Source organism: Carcharhinus amblyrhynchos, chromosome 12 (assembly GCF_965287045.1).
Source record: "Carcharhinus amblyrhynchos chromosome 12, sCarAmb.v2.hapA, whole genome shotgun sequence".
NCBI classification, from domain to species: domain Eukaryota; kingdom Metazoa; phylum Chordata; class Chondrichthyes; order Carcharhiniformes; family Carcharhinidae; genus Carcharhinus; species Carcharhinus amblyrhynchos.
The window spans coordinates 56,106,814-56,125,803 of record NC_137335.1 but is presented as its reverse complement, the minus strand read 5'-3'; the positions used below and the strand labels follow the sequence as shown (position 1 = coordinate 56,125,803).

The window sequence follows — 18,990 nt, the reverse complement described above, 5'->3', positions numbered from 1 at the left end:
CTCTGTGGACCCCAGTTTGAAAACAGCTGTCTTAGTTAATCACTGGAGAAATTTACTGAGCTATTGGGAGGATTCTGGCCAACATATTGCTCAAGTCATAAGTCAGACCATTCAGCCCTTCTGAAAATTCACCTTGTGATCTGTGAATGGTAAATCTGAAATTAAAGAACACAAAGTCTCGTCATACAAATATGGAAGTATATCTAGAGGCTCCTCAATTGGCAGTGTTAAATGCCATATTTACTCTCTCCCAGGAGGTATTGTGGTGCAGTGGGGACTGTCCCTGCCTCTGAGTCAGAAACTCCGGCTTTGAATCCCACCCTGAGACTTGATAGCCAAGGAAAGTGAATTCATAACATGGCCAAACAAGAATATCATCCTGAAAATCCTTCCAACAGGCCAATGGCTGATGGTAAGAGTGGGAGGGATTCCTGTTGAGCCACGCTTGTCATGGAGTAACACCCCTCACAATATAAGCCCCAGATGACAGAATTCTTCCAGGGGAAAAAATGCATTGTGGGAACAGGTAAAACCCTGCCTTGTGCATTACTAGACATGGGAAGAGAAACAATTGACAGTTCTCTCCCATAATGAATCCTCTTAATTCATGGGAATGAAAACACATTTCACATGTTCTCGTCAAAAAACATTTAATTACATAGTTCAGTAGTTGGTGAATCAAATACAGATTGTGTCAAATTTCAACTAACAATAATCTTTTGAACAATCATTAGGTGTTGCTGAGTAATATAACTCTGATGGCCTCCGAAGAAAGCTGCGGTGTCAGATCAAGTGTGTTCATTCGTCAAGATAGTTCGAGCACATCACTGTCCCTGGGGTTTGACCCCTATCAGATTGGATTAAATCTTCAGTTCGTTGAACCGTTGGAAGATAGGTACAAGTGTGCCACTTGTTCATTTGTCCTTTGCAATCCTTACCAAACTGGATGTGGACATCGATTTTGTGAAAATTGCATTGCAGAATTAATGTAAGTATTAACTTTGTTTGCTTTCAGAGTTGTTCAGTTTTAAATTGCACATTGGAATGTGCAATTAACTTTGTTTGTTGCTAGTTTCTCATATATATTTATTTCAGTAAAGAGGGGGACTGGCTAGGATAAATGCAAGGGGTTATGGGAACAGGGCATTGGGTGGGATTGTGGTCGGTGCAGACTCGATGGGCTGAATGGTCTCTTTCTGCACTGTCGGATTCTATGATTCTATGAATTGTAACCATCTGTTAAATGGAACTCCCCCTCACATAGTTGGCTTGGAATCAGTGCAGTGCCTGTATTTTAGTTCATTTGGGAGAAAAGGGGATGTTACTCTTACCCAGTTTCTTTGCAATTCATGAGTGTCTATTTAATGACTTTTCTCTTCCCCAACACAAACTGGAAGTAAGAAATTGATTCAAGCACAATCCTTTGTGTGCTCCCCATCAGAGACATATTGATCATGCTGAAATCAAGCCGCCACCATTACATTACTGTACATAGAATAGTGGCCCATCCAGGAGCCCTGATCGTTGATACAGTTTTTAATATACGAAAACACATCAGGAATGGCTTGTTACAATCAGCCAAGGGGGTGTTTCCCTCTCCCCTGTCCGAATATAAGAGGAGTATTTTTGGTTTGAAAAGGATTTCCTTGCGATTTTAGTGAGTACTTAACTGGTTACTCCCTGTGACCATACAAGAACCAATTGGGCAGGTTTTCATGAATTCAACAAAGAAGGAGGTTAACTTTATTATACTTTAACTGATCTAAGCAGAATAATAAGGTATACACATTTTGAAGGTCCGTCCACACAGATGGATTCCAGGTCAAATTTGAGTCCAGAAAAATAAAAGGAATACGCAGGGGGTGATTTTACCATTGCGTTGCACCCATTTTCGGGTGCGATGCGGTGGTAAAATCAGGTGTAAAATGCTTAGCGCGATTGGTGCCAGTTTTCATGACCTGCTCCATTTTATGAGCACTGGATTTCCAGTGCAGTCAGCCCCTCACCAGAAATGGGCAGGAAGCAGCTTTATGTATGTGAATTTATTTTAATGCTGTTTTACATCTGCTTAGCGAGCCCAGCTCTCAATCTCCGGGCCCGCCCTATTTTATGACCTCGCTTGGAAAGGTTCACGCCGGTGTGTGGAAGAGACATGCTCCTCGTGAATTGATCTCGCCGGTGGAACAGGAGGCCATTGAGGCCCCCCGGGGGAGGTTTAGGGCATGGGAGGGGTGCAGTTCCAGACTGGCGTGCCACCCTGGCACCTAGGCAATGTCCACTGGGCAGTGGGGGAGGGGCAAAGGGGAGGGAGGGGACCTGCTGCCGTACTGCAGGAATCGATGGTGGGGAGGGAGGGAGGGGGGGCCACTGCCATTCTGCAGGGATCGGTAGGGTGAGGGAGGGAGAGGGGGCCCGTTGCCACTCTACAGGGATTGGTGGGGGTGGCCAGCACTAGCAGGGGCCTGATAGCTCTCTCTTTTCTGTCAGACCGCTGCTATTACTAATGCACACATGCAGCATCAGAGGCCTGGGACTAAGTGCCGGGAACAGGGCAAGATAAGTGGCAGAGATCCTGAGGAGGGGAGCGTAGGGTTGGCCTGGGGAGTCGGGGTGGGAGTGGGGGTGATCAAGTGGGTAATCGGCTGATAAGCCAGAGTGGGGGGAGGGATCTACAGGTGTCCAGTCTGTGAGGGGAGAATGCCCACGTTCAGAATAATAAAATATGCACATTTGAAGGTCCGTCCACACAGATGGATTCCAGATCAAATTAGAACCCCAAAAAAGATAAAAGGAATATGCAGGGGGTGATCTTACCATCGTGTTGCAATGGTAACTCCATCCAGCCCGAGATCATGACCAGTGATTTTTCTATTTCCCAACCTTAGCTATCCAGCAGCTGTCAGCCTGAGGCTGGGAGGGAAAAGGCCCTTAAGTGGCCATTAAAGGATCCTAATTGGGGCTGTGCCCAGCCCACCACAAAATAACGTCCAAATCGAGGTGTGACATTCTGAAGGGAATCCTGTCATTGCAATTTCACGTGCCCCTCCACCACCTCCACCGGCACACACCACCCTCCGCCCAACCACCTCAAAATCTGCCAGGAGTAGTTTAAAATTGAGGCCTCTGACAAATTCCCGGAAGATTCTGCCCAGAGACTTTTTAAACACCGAGTATTGGTTTCAGTGAGAAAGCCAGCATGGAGCCCTCCAGCTGCACAGCTGTGTTTCCTCTCCAGATATTCTGGCACTCTGTGCACAAAGGATACGGTGGGGTGGGGGGGGGGGGGCACTGTTTCCGCTGTCACCCTGGCAGGGCGGGGCCTGATGGAGCTGCTCTGCTGCCAGTGTTGTTCTACAGTGATCGGAGTGCCATCTTTAAAAAACGTCCTGATCTGCGTTAAATAGGGGACTCCCGTCACCACCCTCCATGGACAAAGACCCCCTCCCCAATCCCTACCAGCCCCCAGCCCCACAAGCACCAAAGCAACCCCCCTTCCTCACAAGCAATGGAGCCTGCCCCTGGCGCATAACCACTGGCATTGCCAGGCTGGCACTGCAAAGTGGTCAGGGGGCAGTGCCAAGCTTGTCCCTCTCCCCCTCAGGGGCTGTACATACTTTTGCACCCCCAGTGGGTTCTCCTCGACAGCCACAAGTTTTGCTAAAGCTGTTGTAAACCTTGCCAACGTGGTGTCATGTCAGTGGCTTCGGGGGTGGAGGGGGAATGGTTTCCCTACGGGGGGAAAACCTATGGCGGGGAAGCCTTTTAAAAACATTCACGTTTATTTAAATACATTGAGGTTTTTGTCCTTTCTAGAAGGGAACCTCATTGCATCACTGTAAAGGGGCAGGGAAAGTCTCAGAATGTGATCTCGCTGCTGAGATTCCTATTCCTTCAGTCTCGTAGGGTTTTCCACTGGTTTCACCATTCTCACCCACAGTGAACGTCGACTGAAAATCCCTCCCTGCCCCCCCTGCCCTGTGTTCTTAAAAGCTCACTTCCGGTTTCCAGCCAACGCATCAAAAATCATTATTTGACATAAAGCCAAGTTTCAGAACAGGTTGTATTAAGTCATATTTGATTCATGCTTCTATTAAGAAATTGTGACTTTATTTCTAGAAAGCATTACATAAGTGGATCCTGTTTTATGGGTGGCACAGTGGTTAGCACTGCTGACTCACAATGCCAGGGACCGGGTTTGATTCCCAGTGTGGGTCACTGTCTGTGTGGAGTTTGCACATTCTCCCCATGTCTGCATGGGTTTCCTCCGGTTGCTCCTGTTTCCTCCCACACTCCAAAGGTGTTGGGTTGGGTGCATTGGTCATGCTAAATTGCCACTGAGTGTCTGAGGATGTGTAGGTCCCTCTGGATTAGCAGGATAAATATGTGGTGTTACAGGGATAGGGCCTGGGTAGGATTGTTATTGGTGCAAACTCAAGGGGCTGAATGGCCTCTTTCTGCACTGTAGTGATTCTATTCCATGAGTATGCAGCAGAATCATGTATGATATGAATAGTTGCAAGGATGTTTTTTTCAGTATTATGAACAGTTGAATCTGTCTACTTTATTTCTTTTATCTAATTATTTTCTTCTGTTTTTGAAATGTTTCCCAGAGCGACTAAACCAGTTGCTGTTTGTCCCATTGATTGCGAAAAGATTATTGCAAATTGGGTAAGATGAAGTTATAAGTATTTTGTAGAAAGATAAAATGCTAACTAGAAAGAACAGTGGAATTGCTCTTGATGAAAAACGGTCATGCTACATTCTCTCCATAATGATCCCTAACAAAATCATATTTTCTCAAATTCAAAGCTGCACATTGCCAGAATTTGACAACAGTTTGTTAATTGGGAAGAAAAGCAAAATGGAAAAACATAATCCTTTTTTCTGGAGTGTCGCACTCCTTTGCATTTAAATTAATATCAATGTCTTATATAAAACAGTTTAGTTTGACAAAATAATTTTGCACATGTTGGTAACGCATTGTGTTCCTTGTAGTAATAAATCATACCAAGCAGTGGACGAACACGCTTTGCCTCTGGAGTTCCTTGTAGCCAGTTCTTAATCTTAGTTGCTTGGCTAGTGGTAGTTCTCCTTATGGAAGACAGGAGGGAAGACCATGTTGCGTAGCTCCTTCATGATGTTTCATGGTGTACTGAAAGCGCCTCGAGAGAAGCTTCATCAAACATAATGGCTCCCCAAAAAATTCTAAGTGTCGAATTGGCATGAAAATTCAAGTAATTCACGCCAGCTTTTTCAGTGGGAGTTCAGAGAAGAATCTCCCACACTCTGTGCACTGCAGAGGCCACCAGCATGAATGTTATTAAATTTCAGGAGCAGAGCCTATCCCCGCTGGAGAGGCTCACATCAGCTCGCTGAGCGGGCCATTGCACATGCCAAGATCGGCACATGCGCAGTGGTCTCGCATTGCTGGCCTCCTGATTGCTGGCCAGCCCTGTGAACCCCACAACAGTGGCTCTCATCACCCACTGCGGCCCAATCACTGGACCCCCCGACTATTTCAGAAACTCAATTAACTTTACATAGCAGTACAGAAAGAAACAATTGCATTTATATGGAGCATTTCACAGCCATCTGATACCATAAAATGCTTTATGCCCAGTGAAGTGCTTCGTACCATGAAGGAAATTATGAAGAAAGATTCCATCAGGCATGGAAATGGGATACTATGGGAAAACGTAGATCATGTTGGTAATTGGAATGGTTTCAAGAAGAATGATGGCATGGCTGTAACTACCCTATTTAACCAGATCCCAAGGGAGGGTCAGTCTAGGTGTCCAGACATTGATGCCAAATTTATGCTGTTGTGGATTTGTCCTTGAATCTGTGCTCCAACAACATTTGCAAAGAGCTGAGAATAGGGAAGGTAAAGAAAGATAAATGAGAAGATAAAGCAATGTCGAATTGTTGATAATTGTTTTACTATCGCCTCTGAACAATGTTTGAAATTGAGTTTTATAGATGTATGAAAGAGGAAGGTGTAATTTATTTAGGCTTGGCTGACTGCCCTTTATTTAAACTTGGTGCCTGAACTTGGAGCTACAGACCATCACTACTTTATTGTTTTACCTTTGTAGACTATTTGATACGATGAACGTTTAGCAGTATAAGTGAACTTTAGAATATGTGCCGTTTAGCAGGAGGATTGTCACATTCAATATCTTCCTCAAAATCTTCCCATTTCTGGAACAAAAAGATGGACATTTACCTATCATTCATTCAGATCAAATTAGAATAAGGAAACACAGTCTCTGCTCCACACACCAAGATTAAAATTTGTATCAGAATTATATATGTTGCTTTGAAAGTCAGAAGTGCAGCTTAAGGACAGGTGAACATAATAAGTAAAGCTATTAATAATAGAAAACTGAAATTAAGACAGAAAATCCTCAGCTGACCGGTTAACAATGGAAGAGAAAGACACGTCACTGTTCTGGGTAGAATACATCATCTGAATTCAGTGCTAACTCACCCTCCAGTCTGGCTGCAAACTCAGCTACTGCACATTTCTGGACATTTATTTTTGTCATAGAGTTTATTTGAAATATGTTAAGCATTTTGACAAAATATTACTTAATACATCTTTGTTGAAAGATATTTAGAGATAATTGCTGCAAGAGGGAAGTTTGGAATTTGATGGTGTACTGTAAAAATGCGCCGGATTGTAACGTAAAAGAATCATTTGGACGTTTAGGGGTAAGTACTGTAAAAGAGCTTGTACAATCTTTCATAACCTACTGTAGCTTTGCGTATTATTTCACATCTGCAGACATATTAAGTATGATCCTGCTATTTGTTTCATTGGTATTTCACATTACAAACAACATAATCACACCCACCTTTCTTATGGCAAATATTTAATTATGTGTCTGTGTTTCTGATTTTTTTTACTGTATCTCATTATTTTCTAAAATTTAGGAAAGCATTTTACAATAATGTCTTATCCTTGACAGCTAACTGAAATTAATAACTGGTATGGGAATCTTCTAAGATCCATTCATGGTGTTACTGTAATCTAGCAGAATATTTCACTCTGCTGTAGCTTTATAATTGTGTCATTGAAATTTGTGTGTTCCACTATTTAGCAAATTCCAAATTCCATATCCATTAAGCTTTGTCCCTGTGTGGCCAGGTCCTCTGTGCTGTCAGTTTCTTTTTGGCTGTTATCAATACTGAGATGGTGGGTGGAATCTTACGATACTTTATCAGAGAGTCAGTTTCAGCGAGAAAACCAGCATGTATCTCTCCGGCTGCACAGCGGAGTTTTCTGTCCAGACTTTCTGGAACTCTGTGCACAGAGTTTCTGATGTCACTCTGGCAGGGCGGGGCCTGATACAGCCAGCAACACTGGCTCCACAGAGATCTGGACACCATCTCGAGAGGGCATCTCTGATCTGCGTTTGAAATAAATTCTCCTCCACCCCTCATGGACATAGGGATTTTCCCTCCTGCGCACCCCCCCCCACCCTGCCAAAGAATCAGGGCAAATCCACTGCACATCACACATGCACAGCCCCACCCTCCCCACCCACACAGGCATCAGACTGCCCCCACCACCCCCCAGGTCCCCCACATAAGGGGAGTCCCTCCCAATGCAGCTTCCAAGAGGGCCCATCCCTGACAGTCCCTGGTCAGGGTGACATTGTTTCATTCAATGAACTCTCCACTCACCTGTCGAAGGAACAGTGTTCTGAAAGCTAGTGGCGTTTACTACCAAATAAACCTGTTGGACCTTAACCTGGTGTTGTGAGACTTCTTACTGTGTTTACCCCAGTCCAACGCCAGCATCACCACAGGGTGACATTGCCAGGGGGGCAGTACCAGGTCACTGCTTGAGCAAGTCCCTATCTCCTTGGGGGCTATACTGACCTTGGCACCCCCTGGCGGTTTCCCGTCAACTACTTCAAGTTTTTAAATACCTGTTATAAACTTTGACATTACGTCACTTCGGCGAAGAATGAATATTCAATTGTTGGGGGGTAGGGGGAACATATTACAGTGAAGCCTTTTAACTGCATTTAATTTGATTGCAATTTATTGAAATGAGGGTGGGGATTCACCAGGTCACCAGCAAGGGGTGTGGAAAATTGGAAAAAAAATCTTGCTGGCTAGAATCTGGTTTTCTGACTCTCACAAGATTTTGGGCCTGGGTCACCGTTTACGCTGACAGCTAAGGTAAGGTCAAAATCATGTCCTGGTGTCTCCACCCCTGGACATTACAGCCATTGAGCTCCCATGATTTTCATCGAATGTCACAGCACAGAAAATGTTATTTTTAAGTAAGCTTAACATTGCAATGGAGTTACTGTGAAATTACCCTGGCTGCCACAGTCCGGTGCCTGTTCGGGTCAATGCACCTACCCAGCACATCTTTTAGACTGTGGGAGGAAACCGAAGCACCCGGAGGAAACCCACGCAGACACAGGGAGAACGTGTTAACTCCGCACAGACAGTGACCCAAGCTGGGAATCAAACCCGAGCCCCTGGCGCTGTGAGGCAGCAGTGCTGACCACTGTGCCACCATATTTGTGATGCCAATCAATACGTAATGGTGATTTAACACCGGTGTTGCCATCTTGAAACCCAGCACTCCAGGTAATGCTTTTTCTGAATCACAAATGGCTGAAAACAGGTGCAGTAGCAATGGTTAAAAAGAATCACCAACCACTTTGGTGTTAGTTTTTGATTGATTTCTTCAGGCTGTTGCTACAATGGTAAAAGTTGTTGGTGCTTTCTAGAATTTTTTAAAGTTACTAAAGTTTACAGGGAGAGGTGTGACAAGGACTAAATGTCCTATCCCAAATACTTTTGAGCAAACAAGACATGCATCAATAACAGGTATTCCCCTTGGAATACAGCGTGAATAGGAGAATGAGTAGAGGCCACATAGAGTAGGGGCAATCTACTAATTATTTTTTCTTTATTCATTGCTGCTGGCTGGCCAGCATTCATTGCCCAGCCCTAGTTACCTGAAGCAGTTGAAAGTCAACCATATATATCTGGAGTTACATGTAGGCCAGACCGGGTAAGGACGGCAGATTTCCTTCCCTAAAGAACATTAGTGAGCCAGATGGGTTTTTTCTGACAATCGACAACTGTTTCATGGTCTTCAGTAGATTCTCAATTCCAGATATTTTAAATTGAATTCAGATTCCGGCATCTGCCATGGCAGGATTCGAACCCAGGTTCCCAGAACATAAACTGAGTTTCTGGATTAATAGTCTGGTGATAATACCGCTCAGGTGTGCTTTTTAAGAATTTTCACTATTCAATAAACCACTTGTGACTCCTGAACTCTTTGATGGGGACTGTGACTTTTCATCAAACCGTCCACACGTTCTAACCACCTACTGTACAAAGATTTTTTTTAACCTGTCCTTTAATGCTTTCTGGTATTACTTTTACATCCTTCTCACTTCTTAACATCCTGCTAAGCATTGTTAACAGGTCCTCTATATTTATCTGATCTTAAACTCTTTGTAATCTTGCACGTTGCCATTTTCTGACTGCTAACTTTCTTATTTTTCTTTAAACTTGCTTAAGTTTTTCTTTTCACAATTGTAGCTGCTGATACTGTCCAAGGAAATCTAAGCAGTACTTTTTCTATTACTCTTAAACTATGTCTGTAATGAATGCCTAAAACTGTAGATAATATTCTAACTGTGGTCTAACTATAATCTCACAAATCTTATCATTGATTTTTTTTATGCACCATTTCTTCTCTGTTTCCTTTGGTAAAGCATGTTCTACTTGTGCTGCTACCTTTAGTAATCTGTGTGACCGCACCACGCTTCCTCTGCTCCCCTACCCCACTTAAGATCTTACTTTTAAGGTGTGTTCCATGTTCTTGCTTCCAGAAAGTGTAACTTCACAATCTTCTACATTGAACTGTATCTACTGCCCATTTGTTTATCTTGGCTGTGTATATGCATCTTATCTGGTTCTCACCATAATTCACCATGCAACCTCCATTTGGTGTCATGATCACATTTTGACTTTGTTTCCAGGAATGTTTATGTGTACGTTAAAAGATAAATACCAGCCCCCCACAGGCCTTTGTGAAACACTGCACATCACTTCAGTCAAGACGAATAAACTTTCTTTTGCTCATTTTGTGCCTTCTCTCCTCCAACAATGACTCTATCAATTCTAGCTGCATTCCCCTTCATTCCATTTGGTATTGTTTTTACCATGAATCTATTTGGTGTTTAATGTTCAAACGCCCACTTGCCTCTGAAAATTGCAAACATTTCTACTTGCTGGCTGAAATTCTGCTCCAATCTTATCTTTATACTAAATCATTTAGTGCTGGTGTTATGCTGTGATCCACAACATTAAAATGTCAAAAATATAGTTCTGGGTCCATGAGTGTGAACCATTATCAGATGAAGCAAAAGTATCTGGAAGCAATTATCTCATTTTGTTCTTTCCCTTTGCCCCAGAGTCAAAGTAACTGCTGCTAATGTGAAGAAATTAACATCTTAGAAAAATTACAAACAGTGGTCTTTTCTGCCCAAGAATTTTCTACCAACTGCCCTGTCAGATTTTCCCCATTGATATGAAATTCATTGCAGAAGAATGCCAGTTAGCAACCTTGACTGCTTGTGTTTAATGGTGTCTTGTTCCACACCTATGACCTCGCAGAGTTGTGAATGGGCAGCATAACATTTAGATAGCTGCTAAAATGCACTGGCAGTGCCTATTGTAGGAACAGAATACACAATGGGGAACATCCAAATATCCAGTTGATTTCACACACAACTCAGTCTCTTTTAGAGCCATAGAGGTTTACGGCATGGAAACAGGCCCTTTGGCCCAACTTGCCCATGCCACCCAGTTTTTACCACTAAGCTGACATTGCCCATATTTCGCACATATCCCTCTATACCCATCTTACCCATGTAACTGTCTAAAGGCTTTTTAAAATACAAAGTTGTACCTACTTCTATTACTGTCTGTGGCAGCTCGTTCTAGACACTCTCCACTCTGTATGAAAACATTGCCTCTTTGGACTCTTTTGTATTCTCCCCCTCTCAACGTAAACCAATGCCCTTTAGTTTTTGACTCCCTTGCCTTTGGGAAAAGGTGTTGTCTATCTACCATATCTAGGTGACCTTTATAAGATCACCCCTAACCCTCACACCAGTCAATCCAGACTCTCCTCGTAACTCAAACCATCAATTCCAGTAGCATCCTAGTAAATATTTTCTGCACTCTTTCTAGTTTAATATTATCCTTTCTATTATAGGGTGACCAAAATTGTACACAGTATTTCACAGTGGCCTTACTACAACTTCAACAAGAAGTCCCAACTCCTGTATTCAATGTTCTGACCAATGAAACCAAGCATGCCAAATGTCTTCACTACTCTGTCCACCTATAACTCCACTTTCAAGGAGCTATGAACCTGTACCCCTAGATCTCTTTGTTCTCTGACTCTCCCCAACGCCCTACCATTAATTGAGTAGGTCATCATAAGAACATAAGAAATAGGAGCAGGAGTAGGCCATCTGGCCCTTCGAGCCTGCCCCGCCATTCAATAAGATCATGGCTGATCTGTCGTGGCTCAGTTCCACATTCCCGCCCTCTCCCCATAACCCTTAATCCCCTCTCTTATCAAAAACCCATCAACCCGCGTCTTAAAAATATTTAGCGAGGTAGCCTCCACCACTTCAACGGGCAGAGAATTCCAGAGATTCACCACCCTTTGAGTGAAGAAATTCTTCCTCAACTCCGTTCTAAACCGCCCCCCCTTTATCTTGAGGCTGTGCCCCCAGTCCTACTGTCCTTTCTGAGCAGGAAGAGTCTCTCCACCTCTATCCTATCCATCCTGCCCTGATTCGATCTACCAAATGCATCCTCTCACATTTCTCTAAATTAAACTCCACCTCTCATTCATTGGCCCACTGTTTTTGAAATATACCATAAAGTTTGTCACTTTGTTATTGTATCTAAAAAAGTTCAAGAAGAAAAGGGCAGAGCTAAGGAATGCTCAGAGTTAACACAATACCTGTCCATTTCACATACCAAGGTTTTGGTACAATTCACTATGCTAAGTGTTAGGGACCAGATCAGAAACTCCAAGGTTTATTATGAAGTCAGCCTAAACCCCAGATTTTTTGGATTTTGGCATTAGTGCCAGCCTAAAATGTTTCGCTCCAGGTGTGATTCCATTAACCCACTAGGAAGCTTTTATTAACACAAACTTTAAGAACACAGATAAAATATAACAAAAAAAAATTGGCATAGCTTTCATTTATTGGGATCATATATCAGAAAACTGTGCTTTTGGAGCCAGTTATTTTTCATTCAAGATTGGAATATTTATCTCAGAATTGTTCAGAAGAAAATGGAAGTATTTACCCTGATTCAGTAGGCAGTATTCATCTAAGGTAGGGGCTAAGGCAAACTATTGAAGCAGAACATAGCAGCTTAATTTAATGCAGGCTCTTTGTACCTTCCGTGTATTTGTTACTGATATTAGGTATTGAAAATGAAAAGGGTATCATTCACTTGCACTGACATCTCCCTTCCTGATTCATATAAAATGTTTCCCAAGTCAAATGTCTGTGATTTAATGGTAATATTTTTCTCTTATCATTTTAGGATCACCTTAAAAAATGCCAGTTTGAAATTGTACCATGCATTTATGGTTGTGATGCTATCTTACAAAGGAAGGATTTAACTGGTCATTTGCAAACAGTGTGTGAATATAGAGAAGAAGCCTGCCAATATTGCAAAGTGAAACTGATCTATAAAAACATTAAGGTAACATGATATTCAAAGGGGAATCAGTTATTTTGTTGGCCAGTCTATGAGTGTGCCACAGGGCTGGGTTTTACAGGGTACTTTGGTCCCTGAGTGCTTGGCAGAAGAGTTGGTAATGAGCCTGCCCACCATAGTGTAATGTATTACAGGAGCGATGGACACTGCTGGGTCTACAGGAAGTTCCAATTAAAAGGAACTCAGATGTAGAGATAAGTCTGGGCTGAGACCAGGGTCAGGCTGGCAGGCCCGTGGGATTGGGGGTGAGATAAGTCCCTTAACTGGTACAGCACTAGATTTTATGAATATCCTGCCTTCAAACTAGCTGGTGGGGTAGGGGGGAAGCATCAAATCCAGCCCATTATTTTGTCTGATAGAGGATAAAATTAATACTTATTTCCCTGACTGACCAGCTGCCTGGGCTTGTTTTCACATGCTGTTCCTGATATCTAGTACCCATCCAAGAACGTAAAGTATTTTGGGCTGTCCTGACATTGTGAAAGGTGCTACATATATGTAAGATTTTCCTTTAGCAAAACGCATTGATGGGTTACTCAGCCATCAAACCTCAGCCCAATAATGTGTTCAACAAAGCTTTCCAGAAGGGTTACTGGATGAAATGGAAAAGAGGGAAGCCTCTGCAATATCTTGTTGCTGTCAGCTAAATTAGTACGATCAAGGGATCAACCTTAGGACTTCCATAGTCTGCATAGTTTAACACTACAAAAGAAATTAGGATGGAAAGTAGAGGCAGAACAGGGTGAGGGAGGGGATGAGAAGAAAGGTCCAATTTTGGGAGTGTGTACCAAAAATTAATTAGATTGGTCCTTCATACTTGATAAGGTTTCCCTCTGTAGTTTGCCTATAGGCAGTTTTCACAGAAAGTGCACAATGGGTACAGTCAATGGTCACAAAGTTCAACAGATTTTCCTTAAATGAAGCCTTAGGGGGCATGGTGATTATGGCTTATGGAAGATTACGCCAGTCCTTAATTGTTCTTGACATTTCCTTCACTGTAGTTGAAGAGTGATGGAAGTTCCCTTTCACAAACACAAGCAATTTGGATGCCTTGTTGACTTTGTCCATTCCACTTTACATTATTTTGAATGCGGATTCCTCAGTAATGACAGTCTTTAGTAACACCAAGAAGGGAATCTTGCCTTGTACAGCTTGGTACTGATATTCTTCTAGTATGGCTGACTCACATGATGTTGCATCTCTTTATGTTGACTTTCATACCATCATACCATATTGTCCCATTTGATGAGACTGTTTCAGTCTTCCAGAAGGCTAAAGTCACCCGTTGCTTCAGTACTGGCTCCATAGACTCAGCAGTCATCTGCAAAGAGTCTGATGCAGCATTTTCCATTGGAGTTGGATGACAAAGGATGGAGCTAATTGCATGATGAAATCCAGTCAATAATGAGGAAGTATAGTCAATACGCGTTATCACTTCAGATAGTTGTAATTTGTTGTTACTTACGGAGTTTTATATTTTTGTTTTTCAAGGAGCACGAAGACATTGCATGTCCAAAATATCCTATTCAATGTACGTACAATTGTGGCGAACGTTTCTTAAGAAGTGAGGTGAGCAATACTTAGGTGACAAAAATAGTATGTTTGAATAAAGATGAATTAAATGAATATCAGTAATGTTTTTGTTTTGGTTTTATTACCATATTTTTCAGTCGGTCTCAGTCTACCTCACCAAAATGCACCAAATACAGTTGCAGTAAACTCCCTTGCAACAGAAACTCCAATAAGACCATACAACGTAGGAGCAGAAGTAGACCATTCAGCCTATCAGGTCTGCTCCACCATTCAATGAGAGCATGACTGATTTAATGTAATAATCCTCAACTCCACTTGTCCTTCTTGTCCCTATACCTCTTACTGATTAAATGTTTGTCTATCTCAGCCTTGAACATATTTAACAACCCCGTCTCTACAGCCTTTTGCAGTAAAGAATTCCACAGATTCACTATCCTCAGAGAGAAGATATTCCTCCTCATCTCTATTTTAAATGGGCAACACCTTACTCTGAGAATATGCCCTCTGGCCCTACACTCTCCCATAAGAGGAAACAATCTCTCAGCATCTATCCTGTCAAGCCTCCTGAGAATCCAATACGTATCAATAAGATCACCTTTCATACTTATAAGCGCCACTGAATACAGGCCCAATTTACTGAGCCATTCTTTATAGGAAAATCTTTCCAACCCAGGATCAACCTAGTGAACCTTTTCTGTATTGCCTCCAATGTCAGTATATCTTTCCTTAGGTAAGGAGACGAGAACTATTCACAGTATTCCAGGTATAGTCTAACTCATGCCTTGTATAGTTTTAGTAAGACATTCCTATTTTAATACTCCATTCCGTTTGAAATAAAGGCCAACATTCTATTTTCCTGCCATATTATCTGCAAAACTGCATGCTAGCTTTTGGTGATTTATGCACGGAGACCCCCGAATCCCGCTATGCTGCAGCTTTCTGCAGTCTTTCTCTGTTTAAATAAGAGTCAGCTTTTTTATTCTTTCTCTCAAATTGCATAATTTCAAACTTTCCTGTATTCCATATACCAAGCCTTTGCTCATTCACTTAATCTGTCTATATCCATCTGTAGTCAATAACATGACTTGGATGAGTTTTCTACTCTGGAATATTATAGATTATGAATTCTTAATTAGTTTTTCAAATTCCGCTCAAATTATAAAACAAGTCTTACAACACTGTGTAACCTACTCAATTAAAGACTCTGAACAAAAAATTAGTTTGACATAAATTGTGATCTCTTCGATATCCTTTTTTCAAAGCCTTGAATATAGCACATACTTCCTCCATATGTCACATTGTATTCTGTCACACTTTAGTAATCACATCCTTTGCATCACCATCAGCAGTATGATGGAAGACCTGTTAGCAATATATCAGAAATCATGCATGAAGCATGCACTTCCTGTGTCACACTTATTTCTTCTAACATTTCATTTTATTGCTATTATTAATTCATGGTTTTTTCTAAGGTTTCACTTGTCTTGCGTTGTGGTTTCGTCTTGAATCACTTCTAGTTGAGCCTCAAATCTGGATGGCACTAATCTGTTGATTATACTTACGTGTGGTTGACTTGGTTTTCTCTGCCACTATGTTCAGATCAGATGGATGGTCCCCACACCCATGTAATTCTAGCCATCTCCCTTCTCACCTAACGATTCCCTCTGCTACAGTCTCCCATTCTCATTGCTACTGCTGTCTGCTCGGTTGCTAGCTACCACAACACTTAGCAATAACCTGTTCACTGCTGCTCAGTTTGGGTTTCATCAGGGTCACTCAAATCCTGACCTCATAACAGCCTTGGATCAAACATGGACAAAAGAGCTTAATTCCAGAAGTGAGGTGACACTGTCCTTGACATCAAGACAGCATTTGACCAAAGGTGGCATCAAGGAGCCCTAGCAAAACTGGAGTTAATGGGAATTCGGGGAGAACTTCACCACTGGTAGGCCAAAGATAATGGGAGGTCAGTCATCTCAGCTCAAGGGCAGCACCTCAGGAGTTCCTCAGAGTAGAGTCTCAGGTCAAACCATCTTCAGCTGCTTTATAAATGACCTGCTTCCATCATAAAGTCAGAACAGGGGATATTTGCTGCACAATGTTCAGCACAATGCATGGCTCCTCAAATACTGAAGCAGTCTATATCCAAATGCAGCAAGATCTGGACAGTATCTAGGTTTGGGCCGACAAGTGGCAAATAACAATTGCACCACAAGTATGAGGCAATAGTTATTTCCAATAATGAAGAATTTGCCATCATCCCTTAACATTGAACAGCATTACCATTGCTGAATCCGTCATTATCAACATTCTAGGGGTCACCATTGGCCAGAAACTAAACTGGACTGGCCATTTAAATACTAGAAATGGTCAGAGGTTAGGAATCCTGCAGTGAGTAACCCACTTCCTGACTCCCCAAAGCCTGTCCACCATCTATGAGGCATGTCAGGAACGTGATGGAATATTCTCCACTTGCCTGGATGAGTGCAGCTCCAACAACGCTCAAGAAACTCAACATCATCCAGGGCAAGGCAGGCCACTTGATTGCTACCCCTTCAACAAACACTCCCTCCCTCCATCACTGATAAACAGCAGCAGCCATGTGCAACATCCACATGATGCACTGTAGGAACTCACCTTCTGATCCCATGACTGCTACTACGCAACAGGACAAGGGCAGCAGACACATGGAACATCACCGCCATCCCCTCTAAGTCACTCACAATCCTGAGTTGGAAATATATCGCCGTTTCTTTGCTGTCACCAGGCCAAAATCCTGGAACTCCCTCCCTAACAGTGCTGTGGATGTACCTATTTCACAGGGACTATAGTGTTTCAAGAAGACAGCTCACCGCCACCTGCTATTGCTACTTCCTTCCATCTTAAGCCTGCAGCTATGGCTGCATTTGTACCCTTCATTCTTGGAGCAGATCCCTGGCAGGGATTTGGCTTGTGTGAAATGCTGAGGTCGTGGGAATGATCTGACCCCAGTAACACGGGTGGGTTCCGATCAAGTGAAGCGTGAATTCTGCCTGTCTAACATTGGCTATGGAGGTAGAAGAATGTTGTGCCTGATATGTACTAGAAGTAGAAATAGAGGGAATACAAACATTCAGAAGTAAACATTCTCCAGTGATGTTCTTACAGTGATGACCTTTATTTGTGTGCTTTTCCATGGGTACCAGGCACTCTTTACAACTTTGTTAGCACAGTCCATGAACAAGATATGCAGAAACCAATTGTAGTAACCTTTCACCTCCCTGGTTGAGAATGACTAAATCTGCACAGACCAAGGATTAAGCTTTTCTGCTTTTTACTGCTAAGTACCACAACACACAGTATTTATCCAGTGACCCATCTGACATCTTTCCTCATTCTCTTTCAAACTGTCTTCCTCTTTCATTCAGACTGGTAGACCTATTGTTAAGCTCACTAATAGTTGTGCTTATAACTGAAAGGGATGGATTGTAATTCTAAGCCAATATCATTTGATGAGTATTTCCTGTGTAAAACATCGGGTGGTGCCTCAGCACTTTGCTGTTGAATCACCTCACTGATGAGAATCTCTGCAAATGGTATTCCATTGTTAAACTGCTGCTTTCACCAAAGCATGAAAGAGAATTCAGAGTTGTATTTGAAAACATCAGCACAATTCTTAAGTAGCATTAGCCATGCTCTAGTATTGAGCCATTGCTCTAGTATTGGGCGGCACGGTAGCACAGTGGTTAGCACTGCTGCTTCACAGCTCCAGGGTCCTGGGTTCGATTCCTGGCTCAAGTCACTGTCTGTGTGGAGTTTGCATGTTCTCCTCATGTCTGTGTGGGTTTCCTCCAGGTGCTCCAGTTTCCTCCCACAGTTCAAAGATGTGCGGGTTAGGTTGATTGGCCATGCTAAGAAATTGCCCCTTAGTGTCCAGGGATGCATAGGTTAAAGGGATTAGTGGGTATAATATGTAGGGATATGGGGGTAGGGCCTGGTTGGGATTGTGCTAGGTGCAGACTCGATGGACCTAAGCGTCTCTTTCTTCACTGTAGGATTCTATGAAGCATCCAGTATGAATGTGAAACATTTCCCTTCCATCTGTATGTCAAATGTTTTATTAGTAAATTTTAGTGCTAAGTGCTTACAATTTCTAGCAATCAGACTAACCCTAACCTTTCACCTAATATGAGTCCTACAATGCTAATTTTTTTTTAATCCTTAAATTGTTTAATAACTCCCATTCCAAGATCATCTCCATGGAACATTGTGTTAAAGTTAATTTATTAGTCGCAAAAAAGGCTTATATTAACACTGCAATGAAGTTACTGTGAAATTCCCCTAGTCCAACATCTGTTTGGGTCAATGCATTTAACCAGCATGTCTTTCAGAATGTGGGAGGAAAACGGAGCACTCAGGAGAAACCCACATAGACACGGGGAGAACGTGCAAACTCCACACAGACAGTGACCCAAACCAGGAATCAAACCTGGGTTCCTAGCACTGTGAAGCGGCAGTGCCAACCTCTGTGCTACTGTGCCGCCTCATGTTGTTTGGTTTCTGAAGAATGGGTGTGCTAATTTGCTGCTTAACTCTTGTTGACAGTTGTTGAATTGTGTTTCATGTAGCCAGACATGTATATCGTGAACATATGTGGAGAAGGCAACACAATATACA

General features: G+C 42.6%; 1 protein-coding gene across 1 annotated transcript in view; it reads left to right on the top strand.

Annotated features, from left to right (window-relative positions):
• LOC145350995 (TNF receptor-associated factor 5-like) overlaps positions 1–18,990 on the top strand; it is a 54,700-nt gene that overhangs the window by 26,140 nt on the left and 9,570 nt on the right. Inside the window, exons 2-6 of the mRNA XM_080200560.1 lie at positions 735–988; positions 4,611–4,668; positions 6,613–6,714; positions 12,625–12,786; positions 14,293–14,370. Of these exons, the coding sequence (XP_080056686.1) occupies positions 759–988; positions 4,611–4,668; positions 6,613–6,714; positions 12,625–12,786; positions 14,293–14,370 (630 nt within the window). The 5' untranslated portion in view covers positions 735–758. The remainder of the gene's footprint in view (positions 1–734; positions 989–4,610; positions 4,669–6,612; positions 6,715–12,624; positions 12,787–14,292; positions 14,371–18,990) is intronic.